This window comes from Aedes albopictus, chromosome 1 (genome assembly GCF_035046485.1).
Source record: "Aedes albopictus strain Foshan chromosome 1, AalbF5, whole genome shotgun sequence".
NCBI classification, from domain to species: domain Eukaryota; kingdom Metazoa; phylum Arthropoda; class Insecta; order Diptera; family Culicidae; genus Aedes; species Aedes albopictus.
Window position 1 is genome coordinate 149130208 of NC_085136.1, and position 19537 is coordinate 149149744.

Sequence of the window (19537 nt, forward strand, 5' to 3'; positions counted from 1 at the left end):
AGTTGAGTTAACAGATGCCATGGGGTAGTAAAATTCCACCTGACTCAGGTCCTTTCAGACCACGTTTGCTTCCAACAGTATCTACATAGTTTCGGTCATGCGGTTTCTCCCAAATGTCCGGTTTGTGCTGGTTTAGAGGAAACGACGGAACACGTTTTGTTCGTGTAGCGCGTGAACGCGGAGAATGGCTAGTTTGAATCCGAGTTACCGGCAAGGTCGGGGCAGGTGGAGGTCCCATGTTGGCACGTCCCTCTGTGTGCTGGCTGACAGGGCCTTTTTTTTTTTTTTTTTTTTTTTTTTTTTTTTTTTTTTTCATGCGACCCTCCACTCTCCCCCACACCAAAAGACTCTGGAAACGAGCCTCCTGGTAGTGGACGCATCTAGATTCTCAGCAAACTGGCAACAGGCAAAATAGACTAAAAACTAAATTATTGCTGAGAAATTAGAAATTTAAACAAAGAATAGCTTAACGAAATAGAGAGATTTTATGGAAGAAACAAATAACAATATTTGAAGGACGTGCTTACAGTGGACAGAAAGTCCTTTTAAGTAAGCACTTGTGCACTAAAACTAATAATTAATTATTCTAAGCTACTTTATGACGGTTAATATTACTATTATAGCAAAAGTGTATGGATGTTATCTTTCAGATATCGCTTGATGTTGTTTTTAAAACTATAACGACTGCTGATTTGCTGTAGATCACGCGGAAGATTGTTGAATTTAGACGGACCGATTACAGAGAAGCGTTTTTGGCCAAAACTAGAAGATGCTCTAATGAGCACAAGATCATTAACTCGCCTGGTGTTATGAGTTCGTGAAGTTGTCTGTATCAATAAGTTGTGATGCGTTGTTACATTATTGAGTATATCGTGAACTAGCAAAAGTGTTTGTAATTCGCAAATTCCTACAATTGGGAAAATTTTATGGGGCAAGTTAGCGTAAAGTTGAACTGAAGGATACAAGTGGGGTAATTTGAATATTGCTTTAATGCATCTGTTTTGAACTGTTTGGAGCTTTTTTAATTTAGATTTACACGCTCGACCCCAAGAAAGAATCAAGTAACTTAATCTTGAGTGAATATGTGCATGATAAAATTGTAAAAGTACTCGGCATGGGAGAAAATTGTTTGTTCGCCTTAGAACTCCACACAAAAAAGATGCCTTGTTACAAACTTGTTGTATATGGGCATCCCAAGATAAAGTGCTGTCCAAATAAACACCCAATTATTTAAATGTTGTGACCTGTTCTACTATATCAGACCCTAATGTTGGATTAGAAAGTGGCGGAAGCGTTCTCCTAGATGAATGAAATACCATAAATTTAGTTTTGCTTAAATTTAAAGACAGCAGGTTGTTGGAAAAATATTTACTCAATTTTTGCAAATCACTATTAATAAAGGAAGCAATGGTATGAGGATCAGAATTCGAATAGAATAAGGCAGTATCATCTGCAAACAATCTAGGCTGTCCTTCTAAATTTAATCGGCAGATATCATTAATATAAATGAGAAAAAGTAATGGACCAATATTACTTCCCTGTGGAACTCCTGTGCTAATGTGTCTTAAAATACTTCTGGTTCCATCAATTGCGACAAATTGTTGACGGTTATGCAAATAGCTACGAATCAAATCATTGGCCAACCCTCTCACCCCACATCTATCAAGCTTTCCAAGTAAAATCTCGTGGTTTAACGTATCAAAAGCTTTCTTTAAATCAAGAAACCCGGATTGATCCACCTAGTGGTGATAGTGCCTTTCTCGTCGAATATGTACTCATGACGTTTCCGTTGACGTGAGATGAAATGTTCCTGAATCATGAGAATACTTTACTTAGAATTTTATCAGAGCCATCATTGAATTGACTTTAAACTTATTGATGGCACATATTCCGACGTTATGTTCAACGTATAGGCAGAGCTGAAAAATATCAGACCTCTCAGTTGACAGCTTGACCTCCTTCACTAGCACTGGAGGCCGATCAACACCAAGACGATACAACTTTTTCACAAACACAGATACCTTAACGATTTTCGACAAAGTATTTTCTACACACGCTATATTTTATTATCATTGGCTACAAGATGCATGTAAAATTTGACAAAAACATGCAAGTAACTAAAATTTTCATACTGAATCCCATTCAACTTTCAACCACATTACAGTGCGTGAAAGATCAACCAGTCGCACAAAAATTTTACGCAGTCATTTTAGACGCGAAAGAGAATTGAAAAAGTTTGTTTGGAGTTATTACGATTAAATTTTAATTTTCCCATACAACTTTGACCTATCCTTCTGCATTATTACACCTCAGGAATCTGAAATGGTGTGATTGGATGAGATCGTCTTAGTTTTGTCAAGATATCTATCGCTTGCTTTAATTTTTCTCACTTTTGAATTCCGACGAAGCACCCAACTCTAGTTTTGGAATACTACCGGTAGTTTCTTATGTGGTCTGAGACTATTTTCTTGCTTACCGTTCATCAGGTTATCTGAAAATCCGCGATTTGGCGTGTCGCATGCATGGGTATGGGTCGCTTTTATATTTGGCCACTTCCAGCGGAACTCTCGGAACCGGTTTCGGAACACCATCGGTTGTCCCAAATATGGTCTGAAACTATTTTCTTGCTAACCGTTCATCAGGTTACCTAAGGAGCCGCGATTTGATGTGTCGCATGCATGTGTTTGGTTCACTTAAATACTTGGCGGTGGAGCGGGCCTGGTTTGATGGTTAGAACACAAGACTATCATGCCAAGGGCCTGGGATCGAATCCCACTCCCGACATATTCACAAAACGTAGGTTCTTCCTTCGGAAGGGAAGGGAAGGGTCCCGAGGTGAACTAGCTTCGAGTTAAAAATCTCGTTAATAAAGACAAAAAAAATACCCGGAACCGGTTCCGGAATACCACCGGTTGTCTCAAATATGGCCTAAAACTATTTTTTACTAACCATTCATCAGGTCGCCTAAGGAGCCGCGATTTAACCCTTTGGAGCCGGAGGGGTCATATAAGACCCCGGCGATGAAACCGAGCATAACAAACGTGTTCGACACCAGCGAGGTTGCGTCGACAGCGGCGAAACAAATCGGCTCCAAAAGGCTAAAGTGTCGCATGCATGGGTTCGGATCACTTTTATATTTAGCCACATCTGGCGGGACATACGGAACCGGTTCCGGAACACTACCGGTAGAATCTTAGGTTGTCTGAGACTATTTTCTTGCTTATCATTCATTAAGTTATTGAAAAAGCCGCAACTTGATGTGTCGCGTGCCTGGGTTTGCTTCAATGTTATATTTGGCCACTTCCGGCGGGACCTCCGGAACCGGTTTTGGAACACCGGTAATTTCTTATGTGATCTGAGACCATTTTCTTGCTAACCGTTCATCAGGTTATCGCAAAGGGCGCGATTTGACGTGTCGTTTGCATGGGTTTGTTTCATTTTTATATTTGTCCACTTCCGGCGGGACGCCCGGAACCGGTTCAGGAACACTACCGGTTCAGATATGATCTGAGACTGTTTTCCTGTTAACCGTTCATCAGGTTATTGAAAAAGCTGCTATTTGATGAGTCGCATGTATGGGTTTGGTTCACTTTTATATTTGGCCACTTCTGGTGGGACCTTCGGAACCGGTTCCGGAACATTACCGGTTCAGATATGGCCTGAGACTATTTTCTTGTATACCGTTCATCATATTATCGAAAATGCCGTGGTTTGATGTGTCGCATGCGTGGGTTTGTTGCATTTTCATATCTAGCCCCTTCCTGGGGTACCGATCCGGAACGCCTAAATGACCATAATTCCGGAACGGCTGGACCGATCCGAACCATTTTCAATAGCAAACAATGGGACCAGATTCCGCGTCGAATGAACCGTCGGTCATTAAAATCGGTTGAGATTTACTGCCGAAAAGTGACGTGAGTTCGTTTGTACACATACACACACATACACACACACATACACACACACAGACATCACCTCAATTCGTCGAGCTGAGTTGATTGGTATATGTGACTCGAATCTCCGGGCCTCCTATCAAAAAGTCATTTTTGGAGTGAACATATAGCCTTTCCAGTACACTTAGTGTACGAGAAAGGCAAAAAAGAGCTCCAACGTACTTTTTCTTATCGATTTCAGAAATTATTCTATCAACCAGTTCAGTGATAGCTATGTTGGTACCACTGTTACATCTAAATCCATATTGCAGGCTATAAATTACATTGTGCTGGTCGAAGAAATTTGTTAATCTGCTTACTAACAGTTTTTCAAAAATTTTATTAAACATTGATAATGTAGAAATGGGTCGATAATCATTAGGAGAGCAAGGGTCTCCATTTTTGAAAATGGGTACAACTTTGGCAATTTTGAGGCAGGATGGGTAACAACCAGTTTGAATAATTTTGTTAAATGATTCAGATAGTATTCTTGCAAACAGATCTACATTATTCTTCAAAATACTCGCAGGAATATTGTCAGGACCCGGGCTTTTGCTGTTTTTCAAATCTCTTATCAATACTATCACTTCATTTACGCTTGCGGGTTGTAAAAAGATGGTATCTGGAATGGTTCTAACTATTCTCAATGGATTATCCCTATCGGCATTAATTTCATCTGCTAATGCGGAACCAATGGAAGAAAAATGATCATTGAAAATTTCACATATTTGTTCTTTGTTAGACGTTTGAACTCCGTTGTATGTTAAGGACTGCAGAGACACTTTGTTTTTTATACCGAGAATGGTATTTAAATTTTTCCACAATTTTGAATGGCAAGTGTTGCTCAATAAGTTTTCAAAATATTGTTTCTTTGATTTCTTTTTTAAAACTTCAACTTTTTTTGAGACATGTTTAAAGAGTTCAGCAGTTTGAATATCTGTTGGATTTCTGCGATGTCTTCTTAGGTAATTATTCTTTATTTTTATTAGTGACCAAATTTTGAAATTCATCCACGGGCAATGCGATCCTTTCAAATTTGCTGTTTTAGTTACAGTAACAGTACAACGTTCCAGAATTTCATTATATTTAGAAGCAACGTTTTCCAAGCAGGTATTTACATTATCAATGTCCTCGATGTTTTGTAAGTATGACCTAAATTCATTTTGCAACGCAGTGTGGTTAATAATTCTTTTTGAAAACGTAACACGGCTAGTTTCAACAGAAAGCTTTATTTCAGATAACACTATTAAATGATCACTGACTTCTGAAAATATTGTATGGTTACAAAGACGGGATGCATCATCCATTCGGCAAATAACATGTCTAATATGTTGGAGCTAGCAGGTCTTGTAACAAAAGTGTTAGTGCATATGAAGTTATACGATTGTAAAAGCTGTTTATATCTCACAACTACATTATTGTTCGCCAAATTTACAGGAATATTCATGTCTCCTAGAACGAAACAAGAGCTATTATGAGCAGTATTAGATAACCAGTTTTCTAAATTACTCAACAAATCGTGGACGTCATACGAGGGTGGACGATAAATACCATGTATGTCGTATAAATGTTCGTTGATTTTTAGTTGTACATGAACGTGATGCATACCGTTTTCAACACTGCTGATTACTGTTCTATGGGATAAAGTATTCCTGATATAAATAGCTAAACCACCGGAAGACGTACTTCTACAGGAAAATATACAGTTATAACCTTGAATTTTATACAAATTACAATTTCCTGATTTAATCCATGTTTCACCCACTATAACAATATCTAACGGAACTTTAAAATGATCGAGAGTTTCAAGAATTTTATCAAATTTTTGTAAATCATTTATGCCTCTCAAGTTCCATTGTAGTATGCGCAAATATTTTAAACTAAGTTCAGAATTATCATTGAAATCATCAATATTTTCATGAAAATGATTGAGTGTATCAGCCATTGGAAAAAAAAGACCGACAAAAAAAAAAACAAAACAAAACGCAAATATATATTTCTAATACTTACTGCTAGAACTTGACAAAGATGGACTGGTTAACAACCTTGCAACAAACACGTTAAAATCATTTTTTGTTTTAATTGATTCAGGCTTTGAGAGGTCATCTTGTTTTACAAGTATTGCCCCTCTTCTACCAGGCCAAACATACCGAATGCTGTGTTTCGCTTGTAAAGCTCTAAGATTTTTCAGGAGATCTAAGGCTAAAGGAGTTAACTCATCGCGTATGATGACATTGGCTTCCTTATGATTGATGTTATTATCCAGGATGTGTGTAGTTTTAACCTTACCAAAAGATCTTTTCTTAGAAAGGACCAACTCTTTATCGTTTCTGTTTTCAAAGACAACTTTTATTGGAACATTTTGGTTCGTTTTGTTAAAGGTATCCAACCTTTTTACAGATACCAACGACTCAGGAAGCAAATTTACACCAACCTGTGAAGCAGTTTTGAGAACAAGATCAGATACATTTTCTTCGGGAAAATACGGAATTCCTAATATCATTGCGTTATTTGCCACCTCATCTAGTTCAGACATACTCAATTTGCCTTCCATACCATTAACAGTTTTTTCGAGAGTTGAAAGTTTAAATTTGACGTCATTCATTTGTAACTTCAAGTTTTCATTTTCTTGCCTGAGAAGTGTGTAATCTTTCAGGATATCTTCGAATTTCGAGGATAAAAACTCTTGTGATTTTTCGATTGCATCTGATACAGATTTCACTTCCGACTTCATCACGTCCAATTGCGATACAACAATGTTCAAAACTATTGATTTGATTTCGTTGACTGTAGAAGTTTTGTCGATTAACATATCATTAGGGGGATTCACTTAACAGCGTAAACTGATTAAACTGATTAAACGTCGCGATCACCAAGGCAATCTTTGATTATTTCATTCGCAAAACCATGAAACATTTCAAATAAGCAGAAAATCATGGCTTACGCAGCAATTTAATCTGTTTAGTGAGTACCCCTATTAATACGTTTAAATATCTCGGAGCATTTAACAGTACAAAAATACATATTAGCCTTAACTTTCTTAACAGCTTTACCGCTTATATTGCGACACTTAAAATGTGCAGTAGAAAAACAATACAGACACGTTAAAATTTTATCGGCGTCGGCCTCTAATTTCTTGCACACAACACAATCAACAGCTTCATCCATATCGAATATACAGCACGTTATAGCACCAAAACAAAATACACGCGAAAGTTGGAAAAATAATTGAATCCTATACACATGCACGACCTGAAGACGAGGTACAAAATGGGAAGCAAAAAAAAAGGTGAACCAAAACAAATACAGATCTCAACACATCAAGGTTCGTATACAAACTACGGTAGCACTTGCGAGTTCAATGTAAAAACGAGAGGTAGGAGAGACGATCCGTTGTGCTTATATTTTCAGTCAGTAATGAATGTAAATTCAGCCAGCTAGTTGAGCTTTCATTAAAGGATCCCACGGGTACTAATGTCCTTGGTAGCTATTTCTCGTAACCTTGCTTTCTGCTTCTTTGCCAAATTAGTCGCTTCTCCGACCACAGCTATTCCTTGTATGCTTACAAGTTGTCTGAGCACAACCGTAAACAGCAGATATAGCCCTTGCCTTCCACGACCAAAACCACAATTTGCGTGCAATCCACGTACTAACACAGAAACAATATTCTAGCACACTCTCGGTCACTTTCTTCCAACGAGACCAGCAATAAAAGAAAGCCCACCACAGCAACAGCAGCAATAAGAGCAACAACAACAACAGCAGCAACCGAATTAAGCGATGGATGTCAGCTCACAACAGCTCATACGAAATCACCTTAGACCCACATTGGCCACCAAACGAATTAAAATATAGAAACGATGCAACACCGTTCCGACAAACCATTGACTTGTTGAGACAGATATTTTGATTAGGGCTTCATAAACACACAATTTGAGCAATATTAATCACTGATTTCCCACTAAATTCACAAGTTAAAATATTAACGATATACAAAGTAAATTAACCGCCACAAGCAGTGTTGCCAGTGTTCCCAAGGGCCTTACTTTCGGGAAGGTCAAATCGCTAAGTACGTAGTATCAGTTCCTGTTACTTGCTGTGTAGTTAAAAGCAGACGTGGTGTCGACCCTGTCTGCCTTACAAGGACAAAGGGAGTGGTATGGACCACTCGGGAAACTGGTCAAAGCGAAACCCCACAAAGCAAGTAATCGATGTTCGTTGCTGCAGGCTACGCAGCTTACCTTGAGAGTGCGATGCGCATCAGCCCCTTTCTGAAGCAATACCTTCTTGATTGGATTTGACGAGACGAAGGATTCGACGGTCATGGGAATGTTGGACCTCCTGTTTGGGTGTCTGTTGATCAGATTATTCCACATTGTTTAGAAGAGAAAAAAATTTGGAACGATTTATAGATTAGCGGAGTTCCAATTGCATAAGCCGTGTAGATACCGAGTATACCACTGCAATGCATTACAGTTCATTGGAGATCATTGATTCAAAACAAGTTCAGCGTTCCCAACTGAACTGATCCGGGGTCAGTGAACCAGTCTAACGTACATATAAATATGTACACTTTTTTTCGGTTGTAGTATATCACATCGCACAGCTGATAATCCCCCGGGGATGTTTTTCTCCTTTTTATCATTGAACCGTCGCCACTTTAAAGTCACTTTCTGTGACGACCATGTGATGGAAGAAAGAATGCGGAGAAGAGAAACGAAAATCCAAATCCTTGAATCGGGTGCCCCAAGCGTGCACCAGCTCTACCTAAAGAGTAGAGCTCCAGCCAGCTGATGAGCGAGCATGTTGTTGATTTTGATATATTGCTTCACTGAGATGGAAACTCCTGTGAATTTCTTTGGCGTGAGACCCCTATATGAAGCAAGGGAGTAATTCAGTTGGAAAATTATCCACAAGCGGTTCCGTTGGGATGGACTAACAGACGGTACCTAGGTATTGTGGAAGGGATGATGATAGTCACTAAATGAGCAGAAATTTAATGGCGGAGAAGCGGTAAAGAAAATGATTCAATTGGAAATTGTTTTGATGTTGGTGGCCAAGGAAACATTACAAGACGTTATCGAGTGGAATGATATTGCTTAAGCTTTGTAAGTTCTTTTACAGGATGTGAAGTATGCGAGAAATCAAATTTCACAGAATTCATTCGAATTGACCCAAACGTTATAACATGCGACATGTGTATGTCTATTCTATTCAATTCAATTCATTTAGTTACTAACCTTCAGCTTCTGAAACATGGCCTCGGCGTCTTTATCGCCAGCGTTCTTGTCTGGGTGATGTTGCAATGCAAGCACCTTATATTCAGCTTGAATCTGCTCGACCTGTGGGACAAAAAGAAGCATTTATACATGATTAGTGAATAAAGAATAATCAAGTAGAAAAGGCAATGAGTCGCATATTGGCACACTTAGAAACTGTTTAGATAGATGACCTCTGATTAGTGATGATGACCTACCCAAGACATACTTTGAAGTCAAGTAGATCCGAGAAGGTTATAGACACCATCATAAAGCGAAAGTAAAAATATTCTTAGTGATCAAAGTATTGCTTGGGATACTCATTGGAACTGATTTCATAAGCCATAGCTATATGCAGAGAATCCTAGCTGGTATTTTGCTTGCTGAGTTATAACGGTTTTTATGTTTACAGCTGAAACTTTTATTGGGCCGTTCTTTCTATAACAGCGGAAACTATAGTGCAGGAAACTACTGTAGAGAAATAACTTTATTAATTAAAACTAGAACTAATTGACTAACGAACGTGTTCACACATGAATGGCATTTTACTGAATGAAAGCACATTGAATGGCGCGCAAGGGAATCGCGCCGTCGCAGCAGGCGGTGCTTTGTGCTGCCAGATGTGAAAGCTCTCAAGTTGTCAGCACAGCCGTAACGGTTAGAGCATCTTGATCGTTGCTTCATCCAATAACTTTCACATGTTGGCGTCCGATCTGAGAAAACATCCTAACAAGCCAATGTAGTAACAAGTTGTCACAAGTTGTCACTTTGCTACAACGATTGAATCGAATCCCACTGGCATTCCAATTTCGCTGGCAGCCTATTACCACCCCACACAGGGTTTGCATTTTCTTTACACCATAGATTCAAATGCACCATACATTTGACTGTTCCTTGTAGCTACAAGGTAAACTCAATTAGATTGAACAACACGAGAATTTTAATTGTCGCTGCCTGGCTGCTTTCATAATTATGAATTCTCTGGCCATCCCACGCGGCTTCCAAGCTTGGATCAATAGAACAACCATCTGTTCGTCGTATCGTATATGACCGGTCTATAAAGCCTCATCGATGAAAATGTGCAAACTCCAAGTGCAGGCAAAAAATGTACTGGTTCTCCTACAGTGACATCGAGCCTTCCTCAGTCAAGTTAAAACATTTAAAAAATAGTATGACAAAAAGCGGCAAACTATTAACGTAGCCACAGATCTGAACTGTGGTTACAGTGCGGATTAGTCAACGTATGGAGACAGACAAACAAATGTAACACTCTGTTGTTGAAATACTTCAAGTTTTACGTCTATTTCAGACATACTGGCCAACTGGTATAGCCGGAAAAAGGCAATAAAATCATTGTCATACTCTGTTGATCCCCGTCGTACACCGATTTAATGATCTATTTGATTTATCTAAGAATTTTATAGGCCAACTGCCCACCCATGGCACTCGCATCGTTTTTGTTCGAATTTAACGCTCACAGTTGTCAGCACAGCCGTAACGGTTAGAGCATCTTGATCGTTGCTCCATCCAATACTCCTCCTCACACTAGCGTGTGCAGGGTTCTTGCTTAGGGGGGGCACTATAATAATGGTGCAATATATGTATGATCATGGTGTAAAATAGAATGATGGTGTTACACGCAATATGAATTCAGAAGTAGGGGTTTCAACATGTTGTGGTGCCAACATCACCAAGTAGTTCATATTGGCATTCTAGAGATGGCTTCGGATGGTGATGATTTCAAGGCAATACGAAACTTAAATATGAAGTCATTATCTCAACTCTTATAAAATTTTATAAACGTATCAAATATAATGGAAAATATCTAGAAAATTATCAATTATAGAAAAAATATTGTCGCTGTGAAAGAAGTTTGATCCAACACAATTAATGATGCTAGGAGAATATCAGAACTCCTAGATAGAACATTTTGATCTGAATCCTTATTGCAATCTACAGAGATTCCTCCAGGATTTCTCCAAAGATTCGTGCATGAGTTCCTCCAGGAATTCCCTCAAAAAATCTTCCAATAATTCCTTCAGAAATTCCTCCAAGAAGTCTCATATATTTCTCCAGAAATTCCTCAAATAATTCTTCCAGGAATTCCTCCAGTAAATACTCCAGGAATTCTTCCAAAATTACCTCCAGGAATTCCGCCTGAAATTTCTTCTAGGAAAAATCCACTAGAAATGTCTGCCCCCAATATTTCCTCCAGGGATTCCTCTAGGAGTTGCCCCACGGAATCCCCCAGAAAATCCTAAAGGAATTTCTGAAGAATATCTTCCTGGAATTCCTTGAGAAATTCCTCCAGGAGTTCCTTCAGAAAATTATCCAAAAAATTCTCAACGAATTTCTTCAGGAATTCCTTCAGGGATTCATCTATTAATCATTTCAAAAAATCCTTCTTAAATTCCTAAACAAATTCCTCCAGAAATTTCTCGAAAAATAACGCCAAAAATTCCTACAGGAATTCCTCAAAAAAAAAATCCTCCAAGAATTCCTAAGAAAATTCTCCAGGGATTTCTCCAGAAAATCCTCTAGGAATTTCAGCCAGAATTTCTCCAGAGAATCCTAAAAGAATGTCTCCCGGAACTCTTTCAAAAATTTCGCGAGGAATCTCTACAGGGAACCCTCCACAGATTCCTACAGTATTTTTTCCAGGATTTTTTTCAGGAATTCTTTCAGGGATTCAATAATAAATTTCTTCTGAAATTCCTCCAGATATTCCTTTAGAAATTCCTCGAGGGGTTCCTTCAGACATTTCTTTAGAAATTCCTCCAATATGCAACCAGTGATTTCTTTCAGGAATCCCTCCATGGATTCCTGCAGAAAATCCTAAAGGAATTTCATCCAAAACTCTTCCAGGAATACCTCCAAGCAATCCTCTAGGAATTTCTTTAGGATTTTTTTCCAAAAAATCCTTAAGAAATTTCTCCAGGGATTCATTACTAAATTTCTTCAGAAATTCCTCAGAAACTTCTTCCAGAAATTCCTCCAGGAATTCCTTCAGGAATTCCTCGAGGAGTTCTTTCAGACATTTCTCCAAGAAGCCTCATATATTTCTCCAGAAATTATTCAAATAAATACCCCAGAAATTCCTCCAGTAAATACTCCTAAAACTCCTCCAGAGATCCCTCCTGACATTTTTCTAGGAAAACTCCTGAATGTCCGTCTGTCAGAATTCTCCCAATATTTCCTCCACGGATGCCTCCATAATATGCTCAAGGAATTTCTCACGGAATTCTTCCAGGTATTCCTCAAGAAATTTCTCCAATGATTTTTCCATGGATTTCTTCAGGGAATTCTCAAACAATTTCATCCGAAATTCCTTCATGGATTTCTTCAGAAATTCCACAAAAAATCCTCCAGAAACTCCACCGGATTTTTTTCAGAAATTTGTCGTGGAAGAACTCCTGAAATTCCTCCAGCAGTTCCTCCAGGCATTCCTCCAGAAAATCCTCTAGGAATTTCTGCCTGAGTTCCCCAAGAATGTCTCCCGGAACCCTTCCAAGAATTCCTCGAGGAATTCCTCGAGGCATTCCGCGAGGAAGTTGTCCAGGAAATCCTCCACGGATTCCTTCAGGAATTTCTTCAGGATTTTTGCCAGCAATCTATCCAAGAATTCCTACAGGAATTCATACATAAATTTCTTCAGAAATTCCTCAAAAAATTCCACCAGGTATTCGTTCAGAATTTGCCCGAGTAGTTCCTTCAGACATTCCTCCAGAAATTCCTCCGAGATGCCTCCAGAGATTTCTCCCCGAAATTCATCCATGGACTCTACCAGAAAACTCTGAAGTAATTTCACCCGAAACTCTTCCTGGAATTCCGGGAGTTCCTCGAATGATTCCGCGAGAAATTCCACCAGGGAATCCTCCACGGAATCCCCTAGGAATTTCTCCAGGATTTTTTTCCTGAAATTTCTTCAGGAATTCCTCCAGGGATGCAATAATTAATATCTTCAGAAATACCTCCAGATATTCCTTCAGAAATTCCTCGAGAAGTTCCTTCAGGCATACCTCCATTAATTTTCCAGGAAGCCTCATATATTTCACCAGAAATTCCTCAAATAATTCCTCTGGTAAATACTCCAATAATTCCTCCAGAGATTCCTCTTGAAATTTTCTTTTAGGAATGACTGTCAGAATTCCTACAATATTTCATCTAGGGATTCCTCCAAGAATTGATCCTCGCATTCCTCCAGATAATCCTACATGAAACGGAACTCTTCCAGGAATTCCTTCTAGAATTCCTCGAAAAATTCCCCCATGGATTCCTCCAGGAAATTCTCAAGGCATTTCTTCAGGAATTCCTCCGAGGATTCATTCATGAATTTCTTCAGAAATTCCGCAAAAAATCCTCCGCAAAAATTCTTTCAGAAATTTCTTAAGGAAGAGCGCCAGAAATTCTACCAGGAACTCCTCCTGGGATTTCTCTGAAAATCCTCTGGGAATTTTCACCAGAACTACAGGGATTTCTCCTTGCATTCCTCAAAGAATTCCTCAAGAACTTTTTCTAGGAGTTTCTCAGAAGTTCCTGCAGGGATTCGTTAATAAATTTATTCAGAAATTCTTAAAAAAAATCCTGCAGAAATTCCTTCAGAAATTTCTCGAGGAGTTCCTTCAGAAATTTCTCCATGGAGCCTCATATATTTCTCCAGAATTTCCCCAAATAATTCCTCCAGTAAATACTCCAAAAATTTCTTCAGAACCTCCAGGAATTCCTCCAGAATTACCCCCAGCAATTCCTCCACAGATTCCTCATGAAATTTCTTCTAGAAAAAATCCTTTAGGAATGTCTGCCAGAATTTCTTCAATATTTCCTCCCGGGATTCTTCAAGGAATTGCTCTAAAAATTCCTCCAGAAAATCCTAAAGGAATTTCTCCCGGAACTCTTCCAGGAATTCCTCCTGGAATTTCTCGAGCAATTCTTCCATGGATTCCTCCAGGACATTCTACACGAAATGCTCAAGGACTTCTTCAGGGATTCATTCCTTCAACGATTTATTCATGAATTTCTTAAAAAATTCATCCAGAAATACCTCCAGGAATTACTTCAGAAAATCCTCTAGGAATTACTGTCAGAATTCCTTCAGAGAATCTTAAAGGAAAGAATTCCTCCATGGATTCCTCCAGGAATTTCTCCAGGTTTTTTTTCGGGAATTCCTTCAGAAATTCCTCCCTCCATGGATTCCACCAGAAATTTCTCAAGGCATCCAGGGATTTTTCCAGGAAATCCTTCACGGAATCCTCCACATAATTCTAAATCAATTTCTCCTAGAACTCTTCTAGGAATTCCTCCAGGGATACTTCCATGGAATCCTCATGAAATACCTCCAGGGATTGCTGCCGGAATTCCTACAGAAAGTTCTCTAAGAATTTCTGCCAGAATTCCTCCAATATTGTCTCCAGGAATTCTTCCAGAAATTCCTCGACTAATTCCTCCAGAAAGTCCTAAAATATTTTTTTCCGGATCTCTTCCGGGAATTTCTCTAGAAATTCCTCCAGAGATTTCTTCATGGATCCCTCCGAAATTTCTTCGGGAATTCATCCATGAGTTTCTTCAGAAATTTCTCAAAAAAATCCTTTATAAATTCTTCGAGGACATTCCTCTAGGAAGCTTTAAATATTTTTTTTTATCTGTATTAACGAGATTTTTAGCCCTGGGCTAGTTCATCTCGGGACCCACGCTTTACTTCCTCCTAGGATTACAGCAGGCATTTCTCTAGGAATTTTTCCAAAGCTTTCTCTAGGATTTTCTCTATGAATGTCTCCAGGGATTCCACCAAGTATTCCTCCTGAAAATCCTCCAGAAATTCTTCCAATGATTCTTGAAAGCATGCCTCCAGAAATTCCTCCAAGAATTTTATCGCGGATTCTTCCAAAAATTCCTTCAGGAGTGACTCCACTGATTCCTCCTCAAATTGCTCCACAAATTCCTCCAGAGATTTTCCCAGTTATTTCTGCAAGGATTCGTCATTGAATTCATCGAGTAATTCTTCCACAAATTCATGCAGGAATTTTTCCAAAAAATCCTTCAGGAATTCCTCCAGCTATTCATCCTGGAATTCCTCCATGAATTATTTCATGGATTCCTTCATGAATTCCTTCTGCTACCCCTCCAGTGTTTCATCCTGTTATTCCTTCACGGATTCCTTCAGGAATTCCTCCAGGGATTACATCAGGGATTTCTCCAGGAATTTCTCATAGCTTCCTCCAGGAATTCTTCTAGAAACTCCTCCAAATGTCCCTCCAGAAATTTCCTCAGGGATTCCTGCAGAAATTCCTCCGGACATTCTTCCAGAAGTTCCTCCAGGAATTCTTACAAGAAAACCTCCAGGCATTCTCCCAAGGATTCCTTCAGGAATGCCTTCAGAGAATCCTCCAGAAATTCTTCCAGGAATTTCTCCAGGGTTTCTTCCAGGAATGCCTCCAGAGTTTACTCCAGGGGTTCGTTAATGAGCCCCTGCTGGAACTCTTCAAGAAATTTGTCCAGGAGTTTTTCGAAATATTTCTCGACAATTTCCTCCATGAATTCTTTCACGAATTCCTCTACGGATTCCCCGAGGAAATTCTTCAAGGATTCCTTTAGAAATGCCTCCAGGGAATTCTTTAAATAATTTTTCCAGCAATTCCTTTAGTAGTTCCTCCTGCAAATTCTACAGGAATTTCTCTAGACTCATATTCCAGTTTTTGAGAGCTACGTTCAAGAATTCTTTCAAGCACTTCTTTAGTAATGCCTTCAGGGATTCCTCCAGAAAGTCCTTCAAGGATTCCTCCTGAAATTTCTCCAGGGATTTCTTCTGGAATGCATTCACGGATTACTACAGATATACGCCACGATTACGCATTGAAAGCTTTAGTAATACATAAAATTTAACGATGGTGCATTATTTCGCAATTAGACACATATTTGACGATGATTAACCTGGGCTTGTTAGGGGAATATCTGTAAATAAAAAGAAAATCGGGTTAAGTGCGGTTCCTTTGAATTCCACTAAGAATTTGAATCCTTTGACAGATACTCAACTGTAAGGTCGTCTTCAGTGTCTTGTACTTGACTCGACCTTACAGTTGAGGTCGAAATACGTATCTGTCAAAGGATGCAAATTCTTAGTGGAATTCAAAGGAACCGTACTTAACCCGATTTTTTTTTATTTACATATTTGACTCAAAGATGATGCGTAAGATGGTGCCTGGATGATTCTGTGAACATCGTGGTGGTGCATGGAATGAATGATTTATGTATGGTGCTTAGGGCAGTTCAGACTTCAAAAATGTTTAAAACTCAAAGCTCCCATATGTTCATTACAATCCTTGGTGCAAAACTAGAGTCCTGTCAAATTTTCAGCCATTTCGGTGGTGATTTAATGGTGGCCCAAGAGCAAAATAGGTTTATATGGGAATTACTATGGAGAATTTTCAAAGAAGGTTCTCCACGCTGCAGACCATGAATACATGGATGAAGTTCTTTGCTCCAAGTCAAATTGGATTTTTCAAATCTCAATGTTGAATTTTGCCGAAGACCGCAACTCATTTCGACTCTCGAGTCAAAAGTTATTAATTAATATTCATCCATGCATGCTTGAACAGAAGACCACAGCTCGACCGACACGCTTGACACGCAATCATAGTATGCGTGTTAGCTTCTTGCACACCTTGCAGGACATCGTGTAAGAAGATGCGCATGTGAGTGAGAATTTGCTTAATATCTTTTTTGCCGATTGTCGAAATTAGTTCCGGTCTTCGGCAACATTCATCATTGACATCTGAAGAACTGAATATGGCTTTGGCCCTATGACTTTATCCATGTGTGAATGCTCTACAACGTGGAGAACTTATTTTGAAAATTCTTCATAGTAATTCCCATACAAACCTATTTTGATCTTGGGCCACCATTAAAACACCACCGAAATGGCTGAAAATTTGACAGGACTCTTGTTTTGCACCAAGGATTGTAATGAACATATGGGAGCTTTGAATTTCCAACATGTTTGCAATCTGAACTGCCTGGTGCATGTACATGTTCCAGGTAAGTGGAATACTATTTTGCGCGAAATGCCAAAATGGTGCATCAAATTCAAATGTAAACCACATCATAATGGTGCATAAGATACCTAGATGGTATAATGAATGCCAAAATGGTGAATGAAAAGCTTTGAAGAAGGCGTATGATGCTAGTGTGCTGCATTAGTTGTCACCGTTATTCAAAGATTATCAACATGTTGCTTGGTTAGGTGCACGAATTGCAAAAATGGTGCATAGAATACAAAATAAAAGTATTTTATGTGATGCTCACAACATAATGGTGCATCAGATGCCTAGATGATGTAATAAACGCTGAAATGGTGCTTGGAAAACTTTTATGGTGCATGAAATTTAACGATGGTGCATATCAGTATGATGCATTTGATTTCTAGTTGATTAAAAGATAGTGCATGAGATCAGCATAATGCGTGGATACCTAGTTCATTCTGTGGACGCTTTGAAGAAGGTACATGATGTTAGTGTGCTGTATTAGTTGTCACCGTTATTCAGCGACACTCGACATTATGTATGGCTAGGTGTACGAATTGCAAAAATGGTGCTTGGAATTCAACGTGCTGCCGAAGTCACCATGGTTCACGTACATGGATTACAGTTTTGGAATACGAAATGCCAAAATGGTGCATGTTATTCGAATATGGTTCTGACATCACTGAAAGATGGTGCGTGAGATTAGCATAAAAATGATTCTGAGAACATCATGGGTGTGCATGAGACACTAAGAAATTGTATGTATCAGGGGTGCATTTGTTGCCACCATGATTCAGTGATTCTCAACATTGGGTGATTAGATCCAAAATGCAAGAATTGCAAAAATGATGCATAGAATTTAATGTGGTGCGGAAGTCAACATGGATCAGGTACATGGAATACAATTTGGTGTACGATATGGCAAAATGGAGCTTATGAAATTCAAATGTGAATTAAATGCTTAGATGACGCGTGAGATGGTGCTTAGATATTTATGTGATCATCATGGTGGTGCATGGAATGCAAAGGAGCTACATGATGTTTGTATGGTGCGTTAGTTTTACCATGATTCAGTTATACTACTCAACAAATTCCATATGTAGGTGCACGAATTGCAAAAATGGTGCAGGAAACTCAATACGGCACAGAAATCAACATAGACCAGGAACAAGGAATGCTATTTTGTATGCGAAATGTCAAAATGGTGCATCAAATTCACTTGTGAACCACATCATAATGGTGCATAAGATGCCTAGATGATATAGTGAATGCCAATATGGTGGTTGGAAAGCTTAGAAGAAGGTGCATGATGCTAGATGATGCATTAGTTGTCACCGTTTTTCAAAGCTTATCAATATGGTTAGGTGCACGAATTGCAAAAATGGTGCATAACATACAAAAAATGTATTTTATGTAATGCTCACGGCATTACGGTGCTTTTGATGCCTAGATGATATGATATGGTGCTTGAAAAGCTGTGATGGTGCATGAAGCTTCATGATGGTGCATATCAGTATGAGGTATTAGATACTTAATTGATAAAAATACATTTCATGCGATCATCATAATACGTGGATACCTAGATCATTCTGTGGACATCATGATGGTGTATTGAAAGCCTTGAAGAAGGTGCATGATGTTTGTGTGCTGTATTAGTCGTCACTGTTATTCAGTGATACTCGTTATTTTGTATGGCTAGGTGCACGAATTGCAAAAATGGTGCTTAGAATTCAATGTGGTGCCGAAGTCACCATGGTTCACGTACATGGAATACAGTTTTTTAATACGAAATGCCAAAATGGTGCATGTTATTCGAATATGGTGCTGACAGCACTGATTAGTTAGAAGATGATGCGTGAGTTTAGCCTAGATGATTCTGAGAACATCATGGTTGTGCATGAGATACTAAGAAATTGTATGTGTCAATGGTGCACCATGGCTCAGTGATTCTCAACATTGCGTGGTAAGATCCAAGGTGCAAGAATTGCAAAAATGGTGCATATAATTTTTTATAGAAGGGGGGGCAAGTGCCCCCCCCCCTTGCCCCCCCTGTGCACGCTAGTGCCTCCTCAAAGATCTCCGCCGGTCAATCCTACCATACCAGCGAACTTCCGAAGCTTTATCTGCCCAAGTGCCTTGGTGAGCAGATCCGCAGTCATTTCCTCAGTGGAGCAGTACAAAAGCTTCAAGATTCCTGCGTCGCACAACTCCTTCACGAAACACTGACGGGTCTCGATGTGTCTGGAACGCTTGGTTGTCCGTTCAGAACTGACGAACTTGATGCAGCTCTGGTTGTCCTCCCACAGCGTCACTGGCTTGAACGAAGGTTCGC

General features: G+C 39.1%; 1 protein-coding gene across 1 annotated transcript in view; it reads right to left on the reverse strand.

Annotated features, from left to right (window-relative positions):
* LOC109421885 (J domain-containing protein) overlaps window positions 1–19537 on the reverse strand; it is a 176443-nt gene that overhangs the window by 39877 nt on the left and 117029 nt on the right. Inside the window, exon 2 of the mRNA XM_019696461.3 lies at window positions 9173–9274. Within this exon, the coding sequence (XP_019552006.3) occupies window positions 9173–9274 (102 nt within the window). The remainder of the gene's footprint in view (window positions 1–9172; window positions 9275–19537) is intronic.